At 35.5% G+C, this 27,643-nt stretch overlaps 1 protein-coding gene across 1 annotated transcript in view; it reads left to right on the top strand.

Annotated features, from left to right (window-relative positions):
* Window positions 1–27,643, top strand: part of POLN (DNA polymerase nu) — a 303,906-nt gene that overhangs the window by 150,379 nt on the left and 125,884 nt on the right. The window contains exon 15 of the mRNA XM_074273159.1: window positions 26,019–26,076. Within this exon, the coding sequence (XP_074129260.1) occupies window positions 26,019–26,076 (58 nt within the window). The remainder of the gene's footprint in view (window positions 1–26,018; window positions 26,077–27,643) is intronic.

Raw genomic sequence — 27,643 nt, forward strand, 5'->3', positions numbered from 1 at the left:
AGGTGAGATTAATAAAATTGAAAGTAAAAAAACTATTGAATTAATTAATAAAACTAAGAGTTGGTTCTATGAAAAAACCAATAAAATAGACAAACCCTTAGTAAACCTGATTAAAAAAAGGAAAGAGAAAAAGCAAATTGTTAGTCTTGAATATGAAAAGGGTGAACTCACCACTAATGAAGAGGAAATTAGAACAATAGTTAGGAGCTACTTTGCTCAACTTTATATCGATAAATTCGATAACTTAAATGAAATGGAAGAATACCTTCAAAAATGTAGCTTGCCCAGATTAACAGAGGAAGAAGTAAGTAGTCTAAATAGTCCCATCTCAGTAAAAGAAATAGACCAAGCTATTAACCAACTTCCTAAGAAAAAGTCCCCAGGACCAGATGGATTTACATGTGAATTCTACCAAACATTTAAAGAACAACTAACTCCAACGCTATATAAACTATTTGAAAAAATGGGGATTGAAGGAGTCCTACCAAATTCCTTCTATGACACAGACATGGTACTGATACCTAAACCAGGTAGATTGAAAACTGAGAAAGAAAACTATAGACCAATTTCTTTAATGAATATTGATGCTAAAATCTTAAATAAGATATTAGCAAAAAGACTTTAGAAAATCATCCCCAGGATAATACACTATGACCAAGTGGGATTTATACCAGGAATGCAGGGCTGGTTTAATATTAGGAAAACTATTAGTATAATTGACCATATTAATAATCAAATTAATAAAAACCATATGATCATCTCAATAGATGCAGAAAAGGCATTTGATAAAATCCAACATCCATTCCTACTAAAAACGCTTGAGAGTATAGGAATAAATGGACTATTCCTTAAAATAATAAGGAGCATATATTGAAAACTGTCAGTAAACATCATATATAATGGCTATAAACTAGAACCTTTCCCTGTAAGATCAGGAGTGAAACAAGGTTGCCCACTATCACCATTACTATTCAATATAGTACTAGAAACTCTGGCCTCGGCAATAAGAGCCGAGAAAGAGATTCAAGGAATTAGAGTAGGAAATGAGGAAATCAAATTATCACTTTTCGCAGATGACATGATGGTATACTTAGAGAACCCCAAAGACTCTGCTAAAAAGCTATTAGAAATAATTCCGAATTTTAGCAAAGTTGCAGGATACAAAATAAATCCACATAAATCCTCAGCATTTTTATACATTACCAACACAATCCAACAGCAAGAGATACAAAGAGAAATTGCATTCAAAATAACGGTCGATAGTATAAAATATTTGGGAATATATCTACCAAAGGAGAATCAGGAATTATATGAACAAAATTACAAAACACTTGCCACAAAAATAAAGTCAGATTTAAATAATTGGAAAGACATTCAGTGCTCTTGGATAGGCCAAGCTAATATAATTAAGATGACAATACTCCCTAAACTAATCTATTTATTTAGTGCTATATCAATCAGATTTTCAAGAAACTATTTTAATAACCTAGAAAAAATAACAACAGAATTCATATGGAACAACAAAAGGTCGAGAATTTCAAGGGAAGTAATGAAAAAAAAATTAAGTGAAGGTGGTCTAGATGTATCTGATCTAGAACTGTATTATAAAGCAACAGTCACCAAAACCATTTGGTATTGGCTAAGAAACAGACTAGTGGATCAGTGGCATAGGTTAGGTTCACAGGGCAAGATAGTGAATAAAAATAGCAATCTAGTGTTTGACAAACCCAAAGATCCCAACTTTTGGGATAAGAATTCATTATTTGACAAAAACTGCTGGGAAAACTGGAAATTAGTATGGCAGAAACTAGGCATGGACCCACATTTAACACCACATACTAAGATAAGATCAAAATGGGTCCAAGATTCAGGCATAAAGAACGAAATCATAAATAAATTGGAGGAACATGGGATGGTTTACCTCTCAGACTTGTGGAGGAGGAAGGAGTTTGTGTCCAAGGGAGAACTAGAGACCATTATTGATCACAAAATACAAAATTTTGATTACACCAAATTAAAAAGTTTCTGCACAAACAAAACTAGTGCAAACAAGATTAGAAGGGAAGTAACAAATTGGGAAAACATTTTTACAGGTAAAGGTTCTGATAAAGGCCTCATCTCCAAAATATACAGAGAATTGACTTTATAAAGAAATCAAGCCATTCTACAATTGATAAATGGTCAAAGGATATGAACAGACACTTTTCAGATGATGAAATTAAAACTATTTCCGCTCTTATGAAAGAGTGTTCCAAATCACTATTGATCAGAGAAATGCAAATTAAGATAACTCTGAGATATCATTACAGATTGTCAGATTGGCTAAAATGACAGGAACAAATAACGATGAATGTTGGAGGGGCTGTGGGAAAACTGGGACACTGATGCATTGTTGGTGGAGTTGTGAAAGAATCCAACCATTCTGGAGAGCAATCTGGAATTATGCCCAAAAAGTTATCAAAATGTGCATACCTTTTGACCCAGCCATACTACTGCTGGGCTTATATCCCAAGGAAATACTAAAGAAGGGAAAGGGACTTGTATGTGCCAAAATGTTTGTGGCAGCCCTTTTCATAGTGGCTAGAAGCTGGAAGATGAATGGATATCCATCAATTGGAGAAAGGTTGGGTAAATTACGGTATATGAATGTTATGGAATATTATTGTTCTGTAAGAAATGACCAACAGGAGAAATACAGAGAGGCTTGGAGAGACTTACATCAACTGATGCTAAGTGAAATGAGCAGAACCAGGAGATCATTATACACTTCAAAAAAGTTATAATTATAAAATAAAATAAAAATTAAATAAACAAAAAAAGTGAATGTTGAGAGGTATTGATGTATTTGGAAAAATAAAATAATTTTTTAAAAAAAGTAATAAGTATGAAATAAGTCAGAATAGGTAGATGAAATTGGTTTGTGAAACTACTGAAGTTTTTTTTTTGTGAGGCAATTAAGCTTAAGTAACTTGACCTGGGTCACACAGCTAGGAAATATTAAGTGTCTGAAGCCAGATTTAAACTCAGATCCTTCTGACTCCAGGGCTGATGCTCTATTCACTGCATCTAGCTGCCCCCCTGACACTACTTTTTAAGAAGGTGATTGACAGAGTATATCCAGAAGAAGGCAGCCAAGATCATACAGTTTAGAGCTAGAATAGGTTCTTGGAAGTTATCTAGCCCTGCCTTCTTATTTTATAGAAGATACAAACTGAGAACAAGTGACTTAACTTAGCCCAGGCCATACAACTAATAAGAGACAGTATTCAAATTAAAGTCATCTCACTCTACTACTGCTGTTCTTTCCAGGAAATACATTGGATTGTGAAAGATCTGGTAAAATACTCTTTTTCTGTTGGTAAAAATTGTGCTTGTTATTTTAAATGCATTTTGATATTTTCAAAGTGTAAAAAGTATTCCAAAATTCTTAGTGAATTTTAAGCTATTAAGGTTTGAAACTATGCTACAACTTTAGTAATGATAGCATTCTAGAAAACCATTCCCTTTTTTATCATCTGGAGAAAATGAATAGAGCTGATGGGCTTGAGCACTGAACTCAGGATGGCACAACTACTGTATAAATGACCTGAGAACTGGAGTCTTTTCTCAGTAAGAGAACTCAGTGAACAAGCCAGAATTCAGCGTGGGGCTTGGAAACAGGGTGAGAAGAAACACCACTTCTGCTTAGCGAAAGGGAATGATGCCATGGGGATGGGTAGGAGAATGTTCCTTGTACAGGTAGCAGCCTCTATAATGGCTGCATGGTATCTTTTTAGCCAAGAGAAGCAGCTTGATATAAAGGCCATCCTCCTATTATTAACTGGAGTTTGATCAGTGATTTAATCAGTGCCACAGAGAAGGACCTGCTAATTGAATTAACCAAACTAATCTAGCCTTAGTCCCAGAATGACTGGATTTGGTGATCACAAGGACTTCAGAGATCATTTAGGCCAATTCCTTAATTTCTCAGCTTAAGAAACAGGGTTCAGATAAAGGGACTTACCTAAGTTCAAACAGGAAGTTTTAGAACCAAGTTTTTGACATAGATCTTTAGACTTTAAGCCTTTCCATGGCTCTTTTCTTTACACTAGGCTTCTTCCACTAGTTAGATTTCCTATACTCTCCACCACCACTACCACCCCACCAAAAAGGTTCATTTTGAAATGTCCAAACTTTCCTAGTTTAGCTATAAGAAGGAATAGGTGGCTGTTTTTTCTTCACCAAATAGAATTCAAATAAGGGCGGTACCAGTGCCCTCCTAATTGCTAGATGTTGTATAGATGTGGTAATAAAGGGCCTGAGAGAGATTCAATTAGAGGACATAGAAAGGAGAAAATAATCATAGTTGACATTTATATAACATTTTAATGTTTGCCAAGTGTTTTATACACATATATTAATAAGGAAGACTATATGATTGTTCAGGGAAGGCTAGTATCTTTGGTGTGAGAGCTGCCAAGCCCTCTTTTTAGGTCTGTTTTCTACTTTCACCTGTGGCTCCAAGAACTCTTAGCATGTGTGATGGCCATACCTCTATAAGCCATTATGGTACATAGGCTAAATCAAGTTAATAACTGACAGACCTCAAGCCCATTGGTGAATTGCAGGGAGGGTGCCCAACTACATAAAAATTTCCCCAAGTGGAATGAGCAGATGTGAACAGTTTGTTCCAATGGACCACAAGGGCAGCAGAAGTGGGTGCTGTGGAACACTTAAAGCTTGATCAGACATCAAAGACACCAAGAGCCATCACCAATTACCTTGACTTTCATCTTGCCATTGGACTCTATGACTTCCTGCTGTTTTGTCTTACTCAAATGAATTTTATATGGGAGTCAAAGTAAATCACTCCTACCATTTTATCAATTTTTTTTACCTATGTTGAAATTCTGTGGCAATGGGCAAATGATGAACAGCAGGTGGCAGATACACTGGGACACCTAATCACAACACCTGCACCCACGTGGCCAAGGCCACAGGGAGGTCTTCTTAATGGACCAAAGCAACAGTGGGATTCAGTAGTCCCCTTGAAGTATGAGTAGCCTTTTTAAGTCTTGGAGACTCTCATCAAAAATGAGCCAAAAGTGGACAAGTTAATAATTCTTGGTGATTTAAATATCAAAGTAGGCACAGACTCTTATACATGGCAGGGAGCTATAGCTTTTTTCCCAAACAGCAGCAGCAATAGGAGCTTAGTACTCCTGTTTTCTAAAGGGAAGAGAAAGAGCACACAGGAAATCTAACTAGTGGAAAAAGCTAGCATAAAGAAAGGAGTCATGGAAAGGCTTAAAGTCTAAAGATGTGTCCAAAATCTGCTTCTAAAATTTACTGTTTGACCTTAGGTTTATCTGAACCCTGTTTCTTCACATGAGAAGACCTGTGCATTTCATGACCTTCTCATCATCAACACTGTCTTCCATTTACCTAGATGCAATAAAACTGTAATGTACCCTTAAAGCAAATATTGGCATTTAATAAACTATGATGGGGAAGTATAAAAGCTAAATGAAAAATGAGGATTCCAGCAAGATATCTCTAAGAAGGCAGAATTTAACTCTATAATAAGTAAAGTGCAATTAGAGCTTAGAGAGATGTAGAATTTTTGACCCAATAAAAATGCAGATGAAATTCAGTTTTACATTGATAATAACAATCCAAAGTGATTATTTATGTCCCGAAGCCTATTTATGGGCCAAAGACTTATAATACAACTCAACTACTCAGAACTGAAGGAGCTCCATTGACTAGCAAAAAGGACATGATTTTGGACACTTTCATAGTGTTCTCAACAGACCATCTTCATGATGGCATTGAAACCATTAACTAATTGTATAACTCAGGTTGAAGTTAATCAATAATAGTTGTCTTCAAATCCTTCAGGGACTGTTATATAGAAGTGTGATCAGATTTGCTAATTCTAATCATGCATAGAAGTTACAAGGAGATAAATTTCAGTTTAGCAAAAGAAACATCTATGACAGTCTTCCAAAGATGCATGTATAAATATAATGTGGAGTACAATATGATAAATATATAAGGAAAGTATAAAGTTTAATGAGATCAGATGTGTTGAAGTCCAGCTCCAGTAGTGAAAGAAGAATGTTTCAGTTAGGGGACAAGCAGAGAGAATTCTATATGAACTCTCCAAATTTTATTGATCAGAGAGACAATTATATATACTTTCAATACTTATAGACTTGATATAAAATACACTTTTTGATATTCCTGTATCCTTTCTAACAAGCACAATCTATTGAGGTGCAAATGATTAAACCTGGATCTTGGCTATTTCAACAGAGATGTCAATAATTGAGATACACAACAAAGTAAAATTATCATACCAATGTCCTCAAATGCCTTTCTCCCAAATGCCTTTAGTCTTCATTGTGAACTGCTTTTCCTGTCCTAGTTCAATGATTTTTATCCATTATATAGCTGAGTTTGCATTTTACTTCAGTCACCAGATTTCTTATCAATATATCAATAAGTATGTCTCTGCTATTCAATAAGAAAAAGGAAGTTGGTGAGCTAAGCTACTGTAAGATTCAAGATCCTGAATGGATTCTTACCTCTTGGCTCTCTATAACTCCTCATTTTTGTTTAAAAGATGAAGTCTATGGATTTCAGTTCTCATAGTTAAGAATGATTACAGAACATATTTAAAAGCACAAGGGGCTAAGCCAATAGGTAATAAAATAAAACATGGGATAGGAACAAAATACAAAAGCAGAGAAGTCAGATTATTTACAGGATTTATCTTTTTTTTAGCATTTTTAAAAAATTTCTCTGATTTGGTATTTCTAAAATTGAACTCCATTATTTTTTAAAAAGTTTATTTTTCAAAACATATGCATGAACAACAACAACAAAATTCGGTTCTGCACATATATATTGTACCTAGGATATACTATAAGATATTTAATATGTATGGGAATGCCTGCCATCTAGGGGAGGGGATGGAGGGAAGGAGGGGAAAAATTTGGAACAGAAGGGAGTACAAGGGATAATGTAAAAAAAATTACCTATGCATATGTACTGTCAAAAATGTTATAATTATAAAATTAATTTTAAAAAATAAAATAAAAATAAAAATAAAAAAACATATGCATGGATAATTCTGCAACATTAGCTCTTGTAAAACCTTATGCTCCATTTCCACCCCCTTCTCCCACCCTCTCTCCTAAATGGCAAGTAGTCCAATATATGTTAATCATGGTAGAAATATATGTTACATCCAATATATGCATACATATTTATACAATTATCTTGCTGTACAAGAAAAACCAAATCAAACCAGAAAAAATGATGAAGAAAATAAAATGCAAGCAGAACAACAAAAAAATTGAGAATGCTATGTGATGAACCGCACTCAGTTCCCACAGTCCTCTCTCTGGATGTAGATGGCTCTTTTGATCACAAGACCATTAGAACTGGTCTTAATCATCTCATTGTTGAAGAGGGCCACGTCCATCAGAATGGTCATTATATAATTTTGTTGTTATATAAATCTGCTCATTTCACTTAACGTCAGTTCATGTAAGTTTCTCCAAGCCTTTCTGTATTCATCCTGCTGGTCATTTCTTAAATGAACAATAATATTCCATAGCATTTATATACCATAATTCATTCAGCCATTCTCCAATTGATGGGCATCTGGCATTCAGTTTCCGGTTTCTTGCCATTATAAAAAGGACTGCCACAAACATGTTTGAACATATGGGTCCCTTTCCCTCCTTTAAGATATCTTTGGGATATAAGCCCAGTAGAAACACTGCTGGGTCAAAGGATATGCACAGTTTGATAGCTTTTTGAGCACAATGGAACTCAACATTTAAAAAAAAACAAAACAAAAAAATAAAACATCTTAAAACTTGTTTTTACATGTAACTAGAGAAGAACAAAATACTAAAAAATAAAATAAAATAAAATTTCTTTTAGCTTTAACATCCTTTCATTTTATAATTAGGATAGATTGAAACAATGAAGAATTGAATTGCAGGGAAACCAACATGCTTGTACTCCAGGCAAAATTTAATGATAATGCTATGAAGTGCTAGCCTACCTGGCTACCTGACTAATTTTTTTTATCTCTACATATACCCCTTTCTATAGAAAAGCAACAGGACATTATAATTCATTAGATGAATTTTCTTTACTCATGACTAATATTATTCTTTGCTTGACATTTTCACTTACAACTACTGACATTTTAACTAATGCCAAAATTATTTAATCAGACACTATTGTACCTTGCTTTTTCTTCAGCCAAAAATAAAAAGTGTGTTAATACTGAACTTTTCCAGATTAGTTCTCCAACTTTTAAAATATTTAAAATTTTAAAATATATATTATATGATTCATATGAAAATATATTATAAATTACCATTGTGTTCTAGCTCCCACATCAATATATCACAAGACACTTTATGCCTTACCATTCTTCAGAGTGATGAAAGAATGAACGCTGTGGTATGTGAGATCAGGAGTATTAAAAACAAAGTAAAAAAGGTTTTCTAAGAATTATTTTACCAAGATAGAAATTTGTGATATGTGTTACCTGCCAAACCTTTACCATGTCCATCTCTTATGTCTCATAGTGTGATGGAACCTCTAAATACTTTTTTTTTTGTCAAAAGAGTATAATCTCTTGATTCCCACCAAGTTGGAAAAACTTTGAATGCAAATTTAATGATGAACTAAATCTTTTGTCATTAGAAAACTAGCTTAGTTAAGTGTGGTGAAGTTTGTCACCAACTCACAATCACCATCTTCCAATAGGTGGTAAGATTGTCTTAGAAATTGGTGGGGGTGATATTGATTTCCTTGTGCTATTCAAACAAAACACTTCATTTCCCAGCCCTGGCCATTGTCACTTAACTTCCTCTATTATTAGAACTGCTTCCCTTATGTTTACCTTAACACTTCTTTGTTTCCTTTTAAAATTTTAGCTAAAGCACCTTCCACAAGAAGTCTTTCTGGATTCCCCTTAAGGCTACTGCCCTCCCTCTGTTGATCCAACTTACCCTGCATATTTCTTGTTTGTACATGGCATAATATCTCCCCCATTAAATTGTAAGTTCTTTGAGAATAGGGGTTATTTTTTTATCTTTCTCTATATTTCCTGCACTTAGCACCTCCTTGTCTGACTCTTTGTGACTCCATTTAGTAAAGATACTGGAGTGGCTTGTCATTGCCTTCTCCCTCATTTCCAGATAGTAAACTGAGGCAGAGGTAAGTGACTTGCCCAGGGTCAAATAGCCAGTGATTGTCTAAGGCTGGATTTGAATTTAGTAAAATAGTCTCCATTGCCTCATCTATCTGCCAAGTTAGCATCACAGTCACACACAAAGACACATAAAAATACTCATGATCTTTCTGTCATACATAAATGTAGCACTTCTAAGTTCATGAGCTCTAATCACAATCTATTATCATTCCATACCTCTTTCTGCACAAGCTATTCTGTTCTTCGTCCATATCAGGACCTCCAGTCCTCAACTCCTGAGATCTCTTTCAGACTATCACCCTTGTACTTATTATATTTTCCTCCTTTCCCTATCATGAGCCCTTGCTGAGTCAATTCAATTCTACATTATCCTCTTCTCTTGAATCCCTTGCCTTCGTATCTTTTCTTCAGTCTTGCCCTACTTGTCCTACTGACTTGTCTTAGTTTGCTCCCACATCTGCTGCCTTTGCTGCTGCACTAGTGCTACTGAACAAAGGTGGAGAAAACCCCCAAATCTTACTGACTTGGGTCCACTGCAAATTTAGCGTAAATAATCTCAATTGGGCCCTCACTGCTGCAAAGCAATGCTTTTATACCTCCCTAAATAATTCATAGCCTAACTCTCTGTAGCAATTCTTCCAGACATTTTCATCTCACCTTAAACCTTCTGTGACTTCCCCACTCTTTTGGTTGAGAGCTTTGCTTCATATTTTACTGGGGGAAAAAATTGAAGTCATTTTCCAAGAAGTCCTTTTTCTTCCTCCAAATTCCAGATGCCTTCTGCTACTCTCTACCTTCATCCCTGTCTCTCATGAAATAATGTCCCTTTTTAATCCAAGTCTTTTACATGCACAAATGATCCCATTCCATTTCATTTTGTCCAACAGGTTTGTCTATTCTGTCTCCCTATTCTCTCACTTCTTTTCAGTCTTTCCTTATTTGCTGCTTCCCTACTATCTACAAACATGCCCATGTTTTTCCTATCCTCAAAAAATCCTTCCTTGATTTATCCATCTCTGTTATCATCCCATATCTTCATCCCATATCTCTTGTTTTTTTCTGGCTAAACTCCTTGAAAAGGCCATCTGCAATACCTACACTTTTCTCCTCTGATTCTTTTTTAATCCCTTAAAATACAGCTTTGGATCTCATCGGTCCACCCCAACTACTCTCTCCAAAGTTAGTTAAGATCTGTTAACTGCCAAATCCAAACTTCACATACCTCTCTGAATGAAACTTTTGACACTGACAGGCATCTTTTTCTCCTTGATGCTCTCTGCTCTCTCCTGATTTTTAGTTACCTACCTGATCACTCCTCGGTTTCATTTACTGCACTGTCATCCAAATCAATACCCATAAGTTGTCCTATAAGGATCCATTCAGGGTACTCTTTTCTCCTTCCTCTCTACAGTTAATCTCATCAGCTTTCATAGATTTAATTATCATTTCTACACTGACAATTCTCAAATCTATCTATCCTGTTTTGACATCTCTATTGATTTCCAAGCTCACATTTCTAGTTTTCAGACATCTGAAGCTGTGTGTATAATAGACATTTTGAATTCCTTATTTATGTTAATAATAATATTATTTCAGATTCTCCTGTCATCCTCGACTCTGACTCCTCTCTGTTCCCCCACATCCAATCTGTTGCCAAGACCTATTGATTTTGCCTTTGAAACATCTCTTGTATATTCCCCCCTTCTCTCATCTGATGTACCACCACTCTGGTGCAGTCCCTTGTCACGTCAAACCTGAATTATTACAATAACCTGCTGAGCATCTGCCACAAGTTTCTCTAGTCCATCTTCTACTCAGGTATCAAAATGTTCTTCCTAAAATGCGGGTCTGACCATGTCATCACCTCACTCAGTAAACTCCAATGACTCCCCGTCACTTCCAAGAACAAATATAAAATTCTCTACTTGGAATTCAAAGCCCTTTATAACCTATTCTTCCTACTTTAAACCTACCCTCGTTCTCTGTTCCTTCTTAAACTATGAGGTTTCAGACCATAGGCCATCAGCAAAAATGACCTTGAAAAATTGTGCTCAACTGAACCTATGCTTTATCTTGAGCGAACATTTCTTCCCTGCTCTGGCTAAGTAAACCTCCTTTTGTTAACTTTTAGATGGATTATGAGTGTCTCTTTTCATTCTAGTTTTGAACCTAAATTACCAAGGACAAGCCTAAGTCAGATTACTACAATAATTCTACTTTGGATCTCCTTGTAGAGAATGTACTCAGGTGTGGGATTGCTGGGTCAAAGAGGATGAATAATTTAACCACTTCTCTTATATAATTCCAAATTGTTTTTCAAAACATTTGAACCAATTCACAGTATCACCAATGGTATTTTTGCAAGCTTTTCTCTGAATGATGTCTCCAACATTAACTATTTCTGTTTTTTTAAATCATCTTTGCCAGATTGCCTAAGCAAATATTTATTCTTTCAGTAAATTTTCTAGAGATTTTTTAAAAACTATCTTTTATTTATTTAAATATTTTTAAAAGATCTTTTAATATTTTACATTTACAGCATTTAACCCATCCATTTATTATCTCTACTCTTATTATAGGATAAGTCCACCTCCTTCTTTGATCACACATAGCCTTAATGAAGTCTCTTATGTCATTTCTTATGCACTAGTTACTGGTAGGTGAAAAATTACCTGGAAATTGTCAATATTTGAGCTGAATTTTTCCAATTTTTATAGCATTTTGCTTTTTTATATCTCTGAAATTTTTATGATATTTCATGATTATTTGTTCTCTGTCCAGTGTATTTAGTTCGTTGATTTATATTATTCTTAATTTCTTTTTTTTTTTTTTTTTTTTTTTAATTTTTTTTATTATATATATATATATTTTATAATATTATCCCTTGTATTCATTTTTCCAAATTACCCCCCCTCCCTTATTCCCTCCCCCCGACGACAGGCAATACCATACATTTTACATGTGTTACAATATAGTCTAAGTACAATACATGTGTGTGAATATCATTTTCTTGTTGCACAATAAACATTAGAATCCGAAGGTACATGCAACCTGGGCAGACAGATATTAGTGCTAACAATTTACATTCCCCTCCCAGTGTTTCTTCTCTGGGTGTATCTACCTCTGTCCATCATTGATCAACTGGAAGTGAGTTGGATCTTCTTTATGTTGAAGATTTCCACTTCCATCAGAATACATCCTCATACAGTATCGTTGTTGAAGTATACAGTGATCTTCTGGTTCTGCTCATTTCACTCAGCATCAGTTGATTTAAGTCTCTCCAACCCTCTCTGTATTCCTCCTGCTGGTCATTTCTTACTGAGCAATAATATTCCATAACTTTCATATACCACAATTTACCCAACCATTCTCCAACTGATGGACATCCATTCATCTTCCAGTTTCTAGCTACAACAAAAAGAGCTGCCACAAACATTTTGGCACATATATGTCTCTTTCCACTCTTTAGTATTTCTTTGGGATATAATCCCAGTAGTAGCGCTGCTGGGTCAAAGGGTATGCACAGTTTGATAACTTTTTGGGCATAATTCCAGATTGCTCTCCAGAATGGCTGGATTCTTTCACAACTCCACCAGCAATGTATTAGTGTCCCAATTTCCCCACATCCCCTCCAACATTTGTCATTATTTGTTCCTGTCATCTTAGCCAATCTGACAGGTGTGTAGTGGTATCTCAGAGTGGTCTTAATTTGCATTTCTCTGATCAGTAGTGATTTGGAACACTCTTTCATGTGAGTGGATATAGTTTCAATTTCTTCCTCTGAGAATTGTCTGTTCATATCCTTTGACCATTTATCAATTGGAGAATGGTTTGGTTTCTTATAAATTATGGTCAGTTCTCTATATATTTTGGAAATGAGACCTTTGTCAGAACCTTTGTTTTTAAAAATATTTTCCCAATTTGTTACTTCCCTTCTAATCTTGTTTGCATTAGTATTATTTGTACAGAAACTTTTTAGTTTGATGTAATCAAAATCTTCTATTTTGTGATCAATAATGATCTCTAGTTCTCCTCTGGTCATAAATTCCTTCCTCCTCCACAAGTCTGAGAGGTAGATTATCCTCTGTTCCTCTAATCTATTTATTATCTCCCTCTTTATGCCTAAATCATGGACCCATTTTGATCTTATCTTGGTATATGGTGTTAAGTGTGGATCCATATCTAATTTCTGCCATACTAATTTCCAGTTTTCCCAACAGTTTTTTCCGAATAATGAATTTTTATCCCTAATGTTGGAATCTTTGGGTTTGTCAAAGATTAGATTGCTATAGATGTACCCTTTTTTGTCCTTTGTATCTAATCTGTTCCACTGATCTACCGGTCTATTTCTTAGCCAATACCAAATGGTTTTGGTGACTGCTGCTATATAATATAGCTTTAGATCAGGTACACTTAGACCACCTTCCTCTGAGTTTTTTTTCATTAGTTCCCTTGCAATTCTTGACCTTTTATTCTTCCATATGAATTTTGTTGTTATTTTTTCTAGGTCATTAAAATAGTTTCTTGGGAGTCTGATTGGTATAGCACTAAATAAATAGATTAGTTTGGGGAGTATTGTCATCTTTATTATATTCGCTCGGCCTATCCAAGAGCACTGAATGTCTTTCCAATTATTTAAATGTGATTTTATTTTTGTGGCAAGTGTTTTGTAATTTTTCTCATATAATTCCTGACTTTTCTTTGGTAGATGGATTCCCAAATATTTTATACTATCAACATTTGTTTGGAATGGAATTTCTCTTTGTATCTCTTGCTGTTGCATTTTGTTAGTGATATATAAAAATGCCGAGGATTTATGTGGATTTATTTTGTATCCTGCCACTTTGCTGAAATTTTGAATTATTTCTAGTAGCTTTTTAGCAGAGTCTTTGGGGTTCTCTAAGTATACCATCATGTCATCTGCAAAAAGTGATAGTTTAATTTCCTCATTTCCTACTCTAATTCCTTGAATCTCTTTCTCGGCTCTTATTGCCGAGGCTAGCGTTTCTAGTACTATATTGAATAGTAATGGTGATAGTGGGCAACCTTGTTTCACTCCTGATCTTACTGGGAAAGGTTGCAGTTTATTTCTATTGCATATTATGCTTACTGACGGTCTTAAATATATACTCCTGATTATTCTAAGGAATAATCCGTTTATTCCTATACTCTCAAGAGTTTTTAGTAGGAATGGATGTTGGATTTTGTCAAATGCTTTTTCTGCATCTATTGAGATGATCATATGGTTCTTATTAATTTGATTATTAATATGGTCAATTATATTAATAGTTTTCCTAATATTAAACCAGCCCTGCATTCCTGGAATAAATCCTACTTGATCATAGTGTATTATCTTGGAGATGATTTTCTGAAGTCTTTTTGCTAATATCTTATTTAAGATTTTAGCATCAATATTCATTAAGGAGATTGGTCTATAATTTTCTTTCTCAGTTTTCGATCTACCAGGTTTAGGTATCAGTACCATGTCTGTGTCATAAAAGGAATTTGGTAGGACTCCTTCATCCCCTATTTTTTCAAATAATTTATATAACATTGGGGCTAATTGTTCTTTAAATGTTTGGTAGAATTCACATGTGAATCCATCTGGCCCTGGGGATTTTTTCCTGGGGAGTTGATTAATAGCTTGTTCTATTTCTTTTTCTGAAATGGGACTATTTAAGCAATTTATCTCCTCCTCTGTTAATCTAGGGAGCCTATATTTTTGGAGGAAGTCATCCATTTCACTTAAGTTATCAAATTTATTGGCATAAAGTTGGGCAAAGTAACTCCTTATTATTTCTCTAATTTCCTCTTCATTGGTGGAAAGATCCCCCTTTTCATTTGTAAGACTATCAATTTGATTTTCCTCTTTCTTTTTTTTGATCAAATTTACCAAAGGTTTATCTATTTTATTGGCTTTTTCATAAAACCAACTCTTGGTTTTATTTATTAATTCAATAGTTTTTTTACTTTCAATTTTATTGATTTCTCCTTTTAATTTTTGTATTTCGAGTTTAATTTTTGGTTGGGGGTTTATAATTTGGTCTTTTTCTAGCCTTTTAAGTTGTAAGCCCAATTCGTTAATCTTCTCTTTCTCAATTTTCTTCAAATAAGCCTCTAAAGATATAAAATTTCCCCTTATTACCGCTTTAGCTGCATCCCAAAGATTTTGATATGATGTCTCATCATTATCATTATCTTGGGTGAAATTGTTAATTGTTTCTATAATTTGCTCTTTCACCCAGTCATTCTTTAAGATGAGATTATTCAGTTTCCAATTACTTTTTGGTCTATTTACCCCTAACTTTTTACTGAATGTAGCTTTTATTGCATTGTGATCTGAGAAGAAGGCATTTATTATTTCTGCCTTCCTACATTTAATTTTGAGATCTTTATGTCCTAGTATATGGTCAATTTTTGTATAGGATCCATGAACTGCTGAGAAGAAAGTATATTCCTTCCTATTGCCATTCAGTTTTCTCCAAAGGTCTATCATACCTAGTTTTTCTAATGTTCTATTTACTTTTTTAATTTCTTTCTTGTTTGTTTTGTGGTTTGATTTGTCTAAATCTGAGAGTGCAAGGTTGAGATCTCCCACTATTATAGTTTTACTGTCTATTTCTTCTTGCAGTTCTCTTAACTTTTCCTTTAGAAAGTTAGATGCTATACCACTTGGTGCATATATGTTTAGTATTGATATGGCTTCATTATTTATGCTACCTTTCAGCAGGATATAGTTTCCTTCCTTATCTTTTTTAACGAGATCTACTTCTGCTTTTGCTTGATCTGAGATAAGGATAGCTACCCCTGCTTTTTTGGCTTTACCTGAAGCATAATAGGCTCTGTTCCAACCTTTTACCTTTACTCTGTATGTATCTCCCTGCTTTAAGTGTGTTTCCTGTAGGCAACATATTGTAGGGTTCTGCTTTTTGATCCAATCTACTATCCGTCTCCGTTTGATGGGATCGTTCATCCCATTTACATTTACAGTTAAAATTACTAATTCTGTATTTCCTGCCATCGTATTATCCCCAGATTATGCTTTTTTCCCTTGACCCCCCTGATCCCCCTCCCCGATATTTAATTTACAGACCCCCCTTGTGACGCGCAACCCTCCCTCTTTTTTTTTTTTTTTTTTTTTTTAGGATCCCTCCCCCCTCCCTCCAAGTCCCTTCACTTATTCCCCTTTTCCTTTTCCCTTTTCCTCTCCCCCCTTTTAATGAGGTGAGAGAAAATTCTCTGAAAAACAAATATGTTAATTATTTACTCTTTGAGCCTCTTCTGATGAGAGTAAGATTCACACAATGATTCTCCCCCTCACTAAGTTCCCTCAGATATGGTGTATTTTCTATGTCTCTTCCTGGGATGTAGTTTCCCTCTTTTTATCACTCCTTCCCCTTTTTCTGAACCGACCTCCTTCCCTTTACTACACCCCCCTTTTTTTCTTTTATATCAGTAAAATCAAATTATCCTTGAGTATTTTTTATATACCCACAACAGAGTTACAGTTCTCAAGGGTTCTGTGTACCTTTTTCTGTTTCTCTTCAGTCTTGTGGATGTAGATCAAATTTTTTGTTTAAGTCTGGTTTTTTTCTTAGAAACATATAGAATTCCTCTGTTTCATTGAATGACCATCTTCTTCCGTGGAAAAAGATGCTAAACTTAGCTGGGTAGTTCATTCTTGGTTGCAGTCCTTGATCTTTTGCCTTACGGAATATCAGGTTCCAGGCCCTTCTATCTTTTAATGTGGAGGCAGCCAGATCTTGGGTGACCCTTATTGTGGCACCTTGGTATTTAAATTGTTTTTTTCTAGCTGCTTGCAGGATTTTCTCCTTTGTGTGGTAATTCTGCAGCTTAGCCACAATATTCCGTGGTGTTCTTTTTTTAGGGTCTATTTCAGAAGGAGTTCGATGAATTCTTTCCACATCTACTTTCCCTTCTGTTTCTATTATCTCTGGACAGTTCTCTTTGATAATTTCCTGTAAAATAGAATCTAGGCTCTTTTTTTGGTCATAGTTTTCTGGAAGTCCAATAATCCGCAGATTATCTCTCCTAGATCTATTTTCCAGGTCTATAGATTTTCCCAGTAAGTATTTGACGTTGTTCTCCAGCTTCTCATTTTTTTTGTTTTGTTTGACTGATTCTTGGGTTCTCTGTGAATCATTCATTTCTATTTGTTCCATCCTGACTTTTAAGGAGTTATTTTCTTCTTTCACAGTTTTTAGTTCTTTTTGTAAATGCTCAATTTCGTTTTTAAATGAATTATTTTGCTCTATTGAATTTTTTTCCATTTCCCTAATTTTTTTTTTTTTGAGAATTATTTTCTTTTTCCAATTCAGAAATTCTATTTTCTTGAGACTTTTTTATCTTTTCCAATTCAGAAATCCTACTTTCCTGTGTTTTTTTAACCTTTTCTAATTCACTAATTTTGTTTCCCTGCATCTCCTGTGAATTCTTTATTTTTTCCAACTCCAATTTCAGGACGTTGTTATTCTCTATCATAACTTCCCTTTCCTTGCCCCATTTTTCTTCAATCTCCCTCAATTTCTTAAGAGCTTCTTCTAGGAGAGAGTTATGTGATGGGGGGCAGGAATCGTTCCCCTTTAGGTTGTTATCTTCTGAATCTTTGCTGTTAACTTCCTCGGGGTTGGATACCCGCTCTTTCTCTGTATAGAAGGAATCTATAGTTTTTCTAGCTTTTTTGCTCATACTTAAAAAATGTTTTGGGGTCTGTCCCTGGGGTAGGAAATTATTTACTTCTTTACCAGCTTCCTCCCAGACCGGATGGATGCAGCAGCCCCTGCGCCCGCGCTAAGAGAGAGCTCTGGGAGAGAGTTCCCCACCCCCTCCCTGGAAGTGCCTCAGAGGTGATTAGCACTGCTGTGCTTTGAGGGCGTAGAATAGTGAAGACAGCAAGAAGCTCAGCCTATGTGTCCGGGTGGGGAGTGGATGTCTGCAGCAGGTGACGTGAGAAGCCCCTGCGCTCAAACTGGAAGTGTCTGCCAGAAACCGCGGTCCCTAGTTCAAAGGTTCCGCTTCTCTGGGACTTCCTGGAGCTGAGTTCCACTCCCTCCAGCTAAGCTAGGCCGTGTGTGTTGCCTTGGGCCGTATCCACCCACTTGTCAATCTCTTAACTATTCTCAGGAGGGAGCTGAGGCCACACCCCTGGTGCCGAGTCTGCCCCAGGGTGGGGGGGGGGGAATCTAATCTGAGTTTTAAAATATTTTGGCTTTCTCTTCTGAACTGCTAAATAATTAGCAGAGAAGAGCTAACAGCCTGTGCCAGATTCCTTTACCTCAGTGGCTTCTCTGATCCCAGAGCCCTTCCCAGCGCAATGGGCGCAGTGTGCCCCTACCCCACCGTCTGTGCTGGTCTTTCTTATTCCTCCCCTGAGAACTGACCTTTCCTGTTGAAACTCCAGATTCTCTTCAGCTGGTAAGTCGTGCTTCCAGTCCTTGTGGTATCTATCAGTCCTGAGCTAATTTTGAGACTTAATTTATCTAATTGGTTGTGAGGGAGTGAGGACGTTCACTGAGTAGTGTGTTTCTTCTCCGCCATCTTCTATTATTCTTAATTTCTTTCCTTCATCTTACTGCTACTCATTACAACAGGGCAACATGATATTCTTTTGTAAAGTTTTAGATTAAAGCTAGCTTCATAGTTTAATAAAAGGATAGATATATACCCAGTAGTTTAATGTCTAGATTTACATAAGTTTAGACTATAGCAGTCTAACGGTATCCCAACTAAGAATTTGGGTCCCTTGGATGATGGTTACCCTAATTAAATTCAAGGTACTTAGTGGGCTTATACTCCTTTTTTGTTTTTATATTTATTTTTAATAGAAAAAAAAAAAAGAAAACAGAACAGGAAAATAGAACAAAGCAAAATGGGACATTGTCATGTGCCCAGGAGAACATCAGGAAGGATTCAAAACACATAACAATTGGTTACCAGTTCAGGAAAGGCTATATAATATTAGAAGAAATTATATTCATGAGTATCTTATCTTTGCTTCTTTGTAAGTTGTTCTTTTGTTTTCTGCTGTGCACTACTTTTACTTTATTCTTTTTTTTCTCCTTTCATACCTTCTACCTCTCCCAAGCATTCTATAGTTAATCACAGATATATTTATATATCCTATATACATATATGTGTGTATATATATGTATATAAACATACACATACACAACCTGACCCCCCACATATATGTACGTATATATTCACACCCACCCACAGATCCACCCATCTGTCTATGTACACACATACATAGAACAACATGCATACATAAATATATATATGCAGACATATATATGCATCTAAAACAATATTAGTATGGCTGACATATAATATATGTTGTCTTTTGAGTGAATCTTTTAAATTTGACTTCATTTAATGATTACCAGCAGTAATCTGATCTTTGTTTCAGTATTTGTGTACATCGCTTCTTTCCTATCCTGCTAAGTCTTCTGCTTTGATTCTGCTCCTTAACTTGCCTTGCTGTTAGTTAACCTCTCCCACCCATGAATCCCTCCCTTGTCTTCTTCCTCCACTCTTTGCTTCCCCCTTTATCCACACCTGTCCCTTATTTCTTTGTAGATTTTAGAGAGTTCTCTTCTTGATTTGTTCTCCAATCTGTTGTTTTTCCTTATAAGATGTTTCACATTCTGTTTATTTTCTTCATTCTTTATATTCTGTTTTATTTCTTAGTCTTCTCTAGCTTCACTGGCTTCTCCTTGCCCAATTCTAATTTTCAAAGAGTTATTTTTGTATTTAAGACTCTAGCTCCTTTTCTATTTGGATAATTTTTTTCATATTCTTCTTATTTTTCTTGGATGATTTTTATTTTTTGTTTTTTCTTAATGTCTCTCATTTGATTTTTAAATTTTTTTTTTGTTCTATAAATTCTCTCTGGACAGGGAGCCATTTAACATTACTATTTCAGGTAGAAGAGGCTTTTTTTTACTTCACTGGCCTTCTCTGAAGATGAACTCCAGTCTTGCCTATTTTCATAGAAAGTTTCTATGGTTCATTTCTTTCTTTGCCAATTCATGTTTTTCTTTTTAAATGAGAAATATTAGTATAAGCATCTCTAGTTATGGTGCCTCTAGCTTCACTTCAACTCTCCCCTCTGACCTAGATCTCCGATCTCCTCTCTCGGCTCTCCTGCAAGTACCTGCAGAGCTTCTGTGTTCAGAAGCTGGTTCCTTCTGACCCAGGGCCACTTCTCTGCAACACAGCTGAGCCTGGTGTTCTTAATCAGCCTAAGTTACCTCAGTCTTCCTGTCTCAGACCCCTGATTGGGCACAGGGAAAGTGAAAGTCACTGTGGTTCCTGTTGAGGCTCCAGCCACACCTAGTCCAACCCAAGGCTCCCCACTTAGTGTTTCCACAGAGCTAGCCCAGAGGTGTTTGCACTTCACATAGGTCAATCCAGGTCTGGGGTCTTTATTCAGGTGTTTGGGTTGTACCAGGAGGATCCTCTTTTGCCTGTTCTATGTTGTCCTGATGCATAATTTTGTTCTATTTGTGGGGGAAATAGGAGAGCTTGAAGTTTACCAACGTATTCCACCATCTTCTCAGAATCCTCCTGCACTCCCCAACTGTAGTTTATAACTTCCACCAGCATATTTACTCCTAATTATCAGCCAAAATATATTTAATTCAAATCAAAAATCTAAGAAATTTACTGAAATGCCATACTTTAAAAAAAATAGAAGAAAGAAAGGAAAGGAGCCATAAGTGTCTCAACAGCACCAGGGAAAGTAAACATTCTTGTGGTTACACTACCCTACACTACAATGGGCCGTACTTTGGGACCATGTTGGTGGGGCCCAGCACCTGCACCATGAATGGAGAGGTGCCCCTGCAGTCAGGAAGACCTTAATTCAAATACAGCCTCAGACCCTTGCTAGCTTCATGATCCTAGGCACTTGGCCCTGTTTGTCTCAGTTTCAAAGAAGGAAATGGTAAACCGCTCTAGTATCTGCCAAGAAAACCCAAAATAAGTCATGAAGAGTCCAACACAAGTGAAAAAACTGAACAAGTGGCCAGGGTACATATCAAAGGAAGGTACAGGGATAGAGGCATTACCAATAGATGGCGGCCTCTTGGCATCCCTCCTGCTTACTTTATCTCTGCTCGCCACTAGTTTCTAGTTTCCCCTCCAGATGCTGCCTTGCTGGAGTCTCTGCTGACTCCAGCTTCTGTACCACTGAGGTAAGACCCCTTACCCAGTTTTGTGTTCCAAGTAAAGTGCTATGCAAGAAAAAGAAGCAGGATACATAAGGAAATCTCCCCTCTCTGGTCAACAATGGTCAACCTTCTATAATCTCATCAGAGTGATTGAGAATAATAACTTCTGAAATCTGATCAGTACCTAAAATGATTCACTTCCTATTATGCAATCAGGCCATTTATTTTGCACAGTGCCTGGCACATTGTAAGTATTTAACAAGTATTTAACAAAGACTAGCTGATTGATTGGTTAGGAAATTACATAATTTGATGAGGAGAAATCTTGATCCATTTTCTTTACATATATTGTATTCAGATTTTATTGTCCCATGGTAACATTGCAAAATCCAATTGTAAACCTGTTGTTTATTATTTAATAGGTACTTCCTGACCTAGTATTTTATTTTAATTTTGAATTATTTATTTCACATGTGATTGATCAATCACTTTAATCAATAATTTTTAGAATCATCTTCCCATTTTCATTTGATAAACATATAATCATGGGACTTCAGAGTCGCAAAAGATTTTAAAGACCCTATAAGACAGGAAGTTCATCCTGTGTGTATTCTGAATCCATTGAGCAAGTAAAGTATATCCAGAATGATGTTTTTAGATGCCCAAAATAAAATATATAGAATTGCAAAATAAACCAATTAGATTGAAATAGTTATCAAAATATTTTTTAAAAGTTCACTGACTTTCTGAAATCTATCTGTAGCCCCTTAAGGGCTCTATAGATTCCCAAGTTCTGAACTACTGATAACCAGGCTTTTTATTTTACAGACAAGGAAACTAAATCCCAGAAAAGAGAAGAAACTAGCAACATACCACTAGGATAACCTAAATTATGTAAAGAGGAGTGTCATGTAATTTGTAGAAAATAATTTTAGAATATGTGCTTTGATTTGTTTTTATACCATGAAACTTTATGTTATTTTCCATTTACAAGGTACTTTACAATTATTTTGATAAGCTAATGTGATTTAATTGTGATCAAATTTCCTAATAGGTAAAAAAAGTAGAAACATTTTAATCATCTCAACAAGCTCAAATTTCTTAAAGTCAGAAACATTACTTTGTACTAACAGTACATTAGAAAATTAGTAGATATCATTTAGATTCCAGTGCCAAAGGAATTGGCAAGCTGCTAACGGACATCACTTAGACCAACATTCACCTCAGTGAGAAAAGGATACAAGCACCGTGCCTTCTTTTCTCTTTGCAAACCTGAACCACCAGGAGGGCTAAGTAGGGGCCTTTTGATGGATGACTAGGTTTATAAGAATGTTAGAATGTTCCAACTCATTCTCTTAAGACAATTGCATGCTCACTAATTCATTTATAGAATCATAGGAATTAGAGCTAGAAGGAATCAGAGAGGTCAGCTCCTTCCACTTACTTGTTTTGTAAAATTCAGGTGGCAAGGCTCCCAAAGTTTAAGAGACTTGCCCAAGATCACACAGATAGAGGGGTGAGGTCAACTGTGAATTCTGGTCCTTGGATTCCAAACCCAGTGATGGCTCACTACCTCCGTAATTGAATGGCCACTTTGTCCATGATGCTTCTTGTCCCCATGTATATACTGTGCACCTATTCTGTGCAATGCTGTTACACAGCGGTGATAGGATCTGGGATGGTGTAGGTATGTTCATTTCCTCTCCTGTAACAACTGGCACCTCTCACACACACGGACATAGTAAATGTTCATTAATAGTTACTTTGGCTGAATATTTCATCCCTCTGAAGTCTACTAGAATGAGCACCTTTCAACTTAGCTGTGCCGGCCTTTGTGTTAGTGGAACAAGCTGCTGCAGGATCCACACTGGGGGCACTCCAGCTCAGTGGGACCTGCTGGGACCACATTTCACTACCAGCTGCTTCAGCAATCCCAGGTCACTCCCCTTGCCACAACAGGACTTTGTTAGGACTTTAGTGGAGACATTGAGATCACAGAGACGAAAATGGCAAAATCTTTCCCCTCAAAATGATTATAATTTTTTAGTGAGGACACATGAATATTGGTATTTGACACTCAAGAGAGTGTCAGCTTGGACTTTGAATTATCTCTGATCTTTCAGTAGGATGTAGACATGTTCACTGGCTTCAGTAAATGCAGCTGCTTCTAAGATGATTTGGTCAACCAAGTAGTTTTGGAAGTGCTAATTCTTGTGAAATGACTTTGTGATGATCTTTACAACTGAGCTGACAGAACTGCTGAGCTATTTCTGACTTTTAGACTTCCCAGAAGCATCCAGAAGTAACATATATCTATTCCACCATAGATTTCTGAACATATCAGAGATAAGAGATCTGAGGCTGCCTTCTCCCAGTAAGAGAGAGAGCCTGGGCAGCGGTGGAGTATTCTGGAGATTGTGGAAGCTGCGTGTGTTTGCCTGTGTGGGTAAAGGGAGTTTATGGATAAAGTTCTGGAACTCTATTCTCCCAGATAAAAGGGGTGTGTGTGTGTGTGTGTGTGTGTGTGTGTGTGTGTGTGTGTGTGTGTGTGTGTGTATGTCATTGAGAACTCACATTGTTTGCTGGATTCTTGGACACTATATAGCTCATTCAGCTCTGGGACCAAACTATGGATCCATTTGGTCCCAGTAAATCTCTCCCTTTAAAATAAATTATTAAATACTCTCTAATGTCTATCTTGCCTCAGTTTCTCCAGCATTACACTTTTTTGTTTTAAATTTAAAGTGGGTTTTTTTAGGTAAAAGAAAGACAACAAAGGGGTGGAGGGAAATATATATATATATATATATATATATATATATATATATATATATGCCACAGCTGCTATGCTATTTTATTCAGTTTTAGGAGTCATGTTTTAGGAATGACATTGATCTCGATTCTGTCTGGGGGAAGATGACTAGGATGTAAAGGGAATTAAACAATACATGACATCAGAAAGTTAGGTGGCAATGTTTGTTTAGTCTGGAAAGGAAAAGACAGGGTAGGGGACTGGCTGGTAATGGATATGATTTGTCATATTTATGGTGGGTGAAATATGAAATGACTGAGGAAACAAAGGATTGATCTTCCGAGCAAATCAATTTATTAAATAATGCATGCCAATTGCCTAACAAATAACTATCCTCCTCAGCCTAGGCTTAGACCCCAAATACAGGAAGAAACAGACTTTTACACATTAAAAACAATAAAAAAATAAGTTAAAAGGAAACAATCAGTATACATTAGGTAATCTGAATTCTAATTGAGGGAAATATTAGGGACTTTCCAAGTTGGGAGGGAGATCTGTTGATGCCAGTCCCTGAATTCAGAAAAAGAGGTATCCCACTCCTCTCAAGTATTTATTGACAATAAAAGGAACATGGAAACTGATTGTTATTCTATGATTATGTGCATTAAAATGAACGTTGGACAGTAGAGAAGACTCATATACATGATAAGTTAAATGACAATACTATTCAGTACATTATACTATTTAGTACATTATTGGGCAGTGTGTTGGCAATGTAGCAGAATCCAAGGAACTCTCATCTTCGATCTTGGTAATGTGATGTAATGTCATATAGGGGAAAGAATATTGCATTAGGAGTCAGTGGTTCTGGACTCTAGTTCTGCTTCTTCAACTGCCTGCTTGATATCTTCATGGAGATTTCCATAAGCATCTCAAACCATTGTCCAAAATATGATTACTTTTCCCCCTTAATTTATGCTTCCTCTGAATTTTCATATTTCTCTAGAGAATACAACCATTCTTCTAGTCACACAGGTTCATAACCTCAGACTTTTCTTGATGTTTCACTCACCTCCATACCCAATCAGTTATCAAGTTTTATTGAATCCACCTCCTCAACCTCTGCTCCGTCACAAATACCCTAGTTCAAGCTATTCTTTCCTGGACTATTACTCAGTCTCCTAACTGATTTTTTTCACGTCTCTCTACTTTTCTATCCATTTCCCACACAGTTACCAAATATATTCTGACACATGCTGATTGACCAATTGATTGAAAGGGATAATAGAACACTGTTTACCTTACAAGGAAACCTTTTTGTAAGATAAAATGCACTCTAGAAAAAAAAGAGCTATTATTGTTAATATTATTATAATAATTGAATAACTACTAAAATAACTAAAACCCAAATAGCTGCATAAGACAAATGAGATTAAAGAAGCATTAAAATTCCCAAAGAATCAGAAAAACTTAATTTTCAGTATGTGTTATGAGGATTTTACAGAAGACAAGTGTTTCAATCCTTTGGGCTGCTGATAGTAACAAAACTAATAACTACAAGTATTATTACTAAGGCTATTAAATAAAAAGGGGGATTATTATGTGAATTTCTGATTAAATTTCATTGTATATCTACCAAGTTTAGGTTTCAATTTTAAGTACAACTTTAAATCACATTTATTAAATATGAATCTGCTTAATAATGCATTGTTGCATGAAAATATTAGTTTCAAATAAATTGAAATATTCACATAAAATAACAAGAATAAATAACTTCATTTATGAACTAATTTAAAAACTGAATTTTCAATTAATGCCAATCTCTATTCCTATAATTTATTGACAGAATATACAAGGAATCTCTAAGCACCCAATCCAGATTACTTTACATCAATATGAACAAGGTAATTCCCTTCTATTTTGTTCAAAAAGAAAGTAACTTTTTTTAAAATCTAAAATAGCCTACTGCCTTTCTATATTGACCTCTTTGTTTTTCAAAAAATTCTTACTTTTTGTTAGGGGTGGGCTGTTATAGTAGAAAGAGCATTGAATTTGGAGATGGAAAATCTGGATTTGAGTTCCAGCTGTTCTATTAACTAGCTGTTTGACTTGGGTAATTCATTTCCTCTGAGTACTTTTTCCTCATGTGCAAAATGTGGGAGTTGGACTAAGTGATAACTAAAGTCCTTTCTAACTCTAATGTTATTCTACTTGTATAACTAGGATTGTTAAAATGCATAAATTGTTTTGCTCTTGGCTTTGTTTGTTTTTTTTTTTTTTTAACTATCATCCTAGATTGTGGCTTATCACCATGGAACTCTTTGAAGTACTATATAAAGAAAAGTTAAACAAATATGGTTCCTCCCCTTTGTAAGATCATATTCTAAAAGCAATGACAGTGAAACAAAGCAAGCAGTTCCACTCCTCTGCTTCTTCCCACTAACTTACTAATAAAGAAAAAGATGAAAAACTGAATGCCAACAGAATCAGAAAATTGGTTTTAAAAAATTTTACAGAAGAATACTATCCTTTTTTTTTTCTTTTGAAGCAATTCCACTATTGTATTGATAATGGTAAAATTATCATTGGTTTATAAACTCAACTATTAGATTATAAATTCCCTAAGGTCAGGAACTGTCTTCATTCATTTTTGTGACCTCAAGCACATAATAAGACATCTCAGAATATGTGATCCTGGGCAAGTTATTTAACCTCTCAGTACCCCCAGACAACCTAGAGAAACTGCAGAAGAGTAGATTTGCACAAGTAGAGGGAGTTTCAAAGCATAGGATCTTCCTTCACTAACAAAATCACAAGTTTGGCAAAAAAAAAAATTATCCCCAGTATGAAATCCAAGACCTTACCACTTAAATTGAGTTTATGAGGAACATTTAGAGCCTAATTTGTATTTGGACAGATCTAACTTTCTTTTCATTGAATCATAGATCCAGAGCTGGAAGGACTTGAGAGACCAAGTCCAATCCCCTCCCATTTTACAAAGGTGGAAATTGAGAGGAGAGAAAATAGGAGAGGATTTGAAGAAAGGAAAAGAAAGGAAAAAATTCCAGCTTTGGAGATTACCTATTCAAAGTCACAGCCATGGGAACTAGAACATTGGAGAATGGAGGGTGACAGGGAAAGAGCAGAAAACACACAGTATATATTCTTAAATTAATTAATGTGATATCCTACTACTAAAATTTAAATTACATGAGAACCAAGGTATATCTTATCTAAGCTTTGTATCTTCCCCTTTGAGGAATATATATGAGGCAACTTATGAACACTTGGTTGAATGAATAAGGCAATTTTAACTTGAAATTATTTCAATCACTTTCAAAGGAAATCAGTTAAATAAATGAATGATTGGTCCTAATATAAACAAATATTTATTTCCCTTTCTTTGTCTATGAGTAGATGCACACACATATATTCCTATATTATATATATATATATATATATATGCACATA

This window comes from Sminthopsis crassicaudata, chromosome 6 (genome assembly GCF_048593235.1).
Source record: "Sminthopsis crassicaudata isolate SCR6 chromosome 6, ASM4859323v1, whole genome shotgun sequence".
Lineage (NCBI taxonomy): Eukaryota > Metazoa > Chordata > Mammalia > Dasyuromorphia > Dasyuridae > Sminthopsis > Sminthopsis crassicaudata.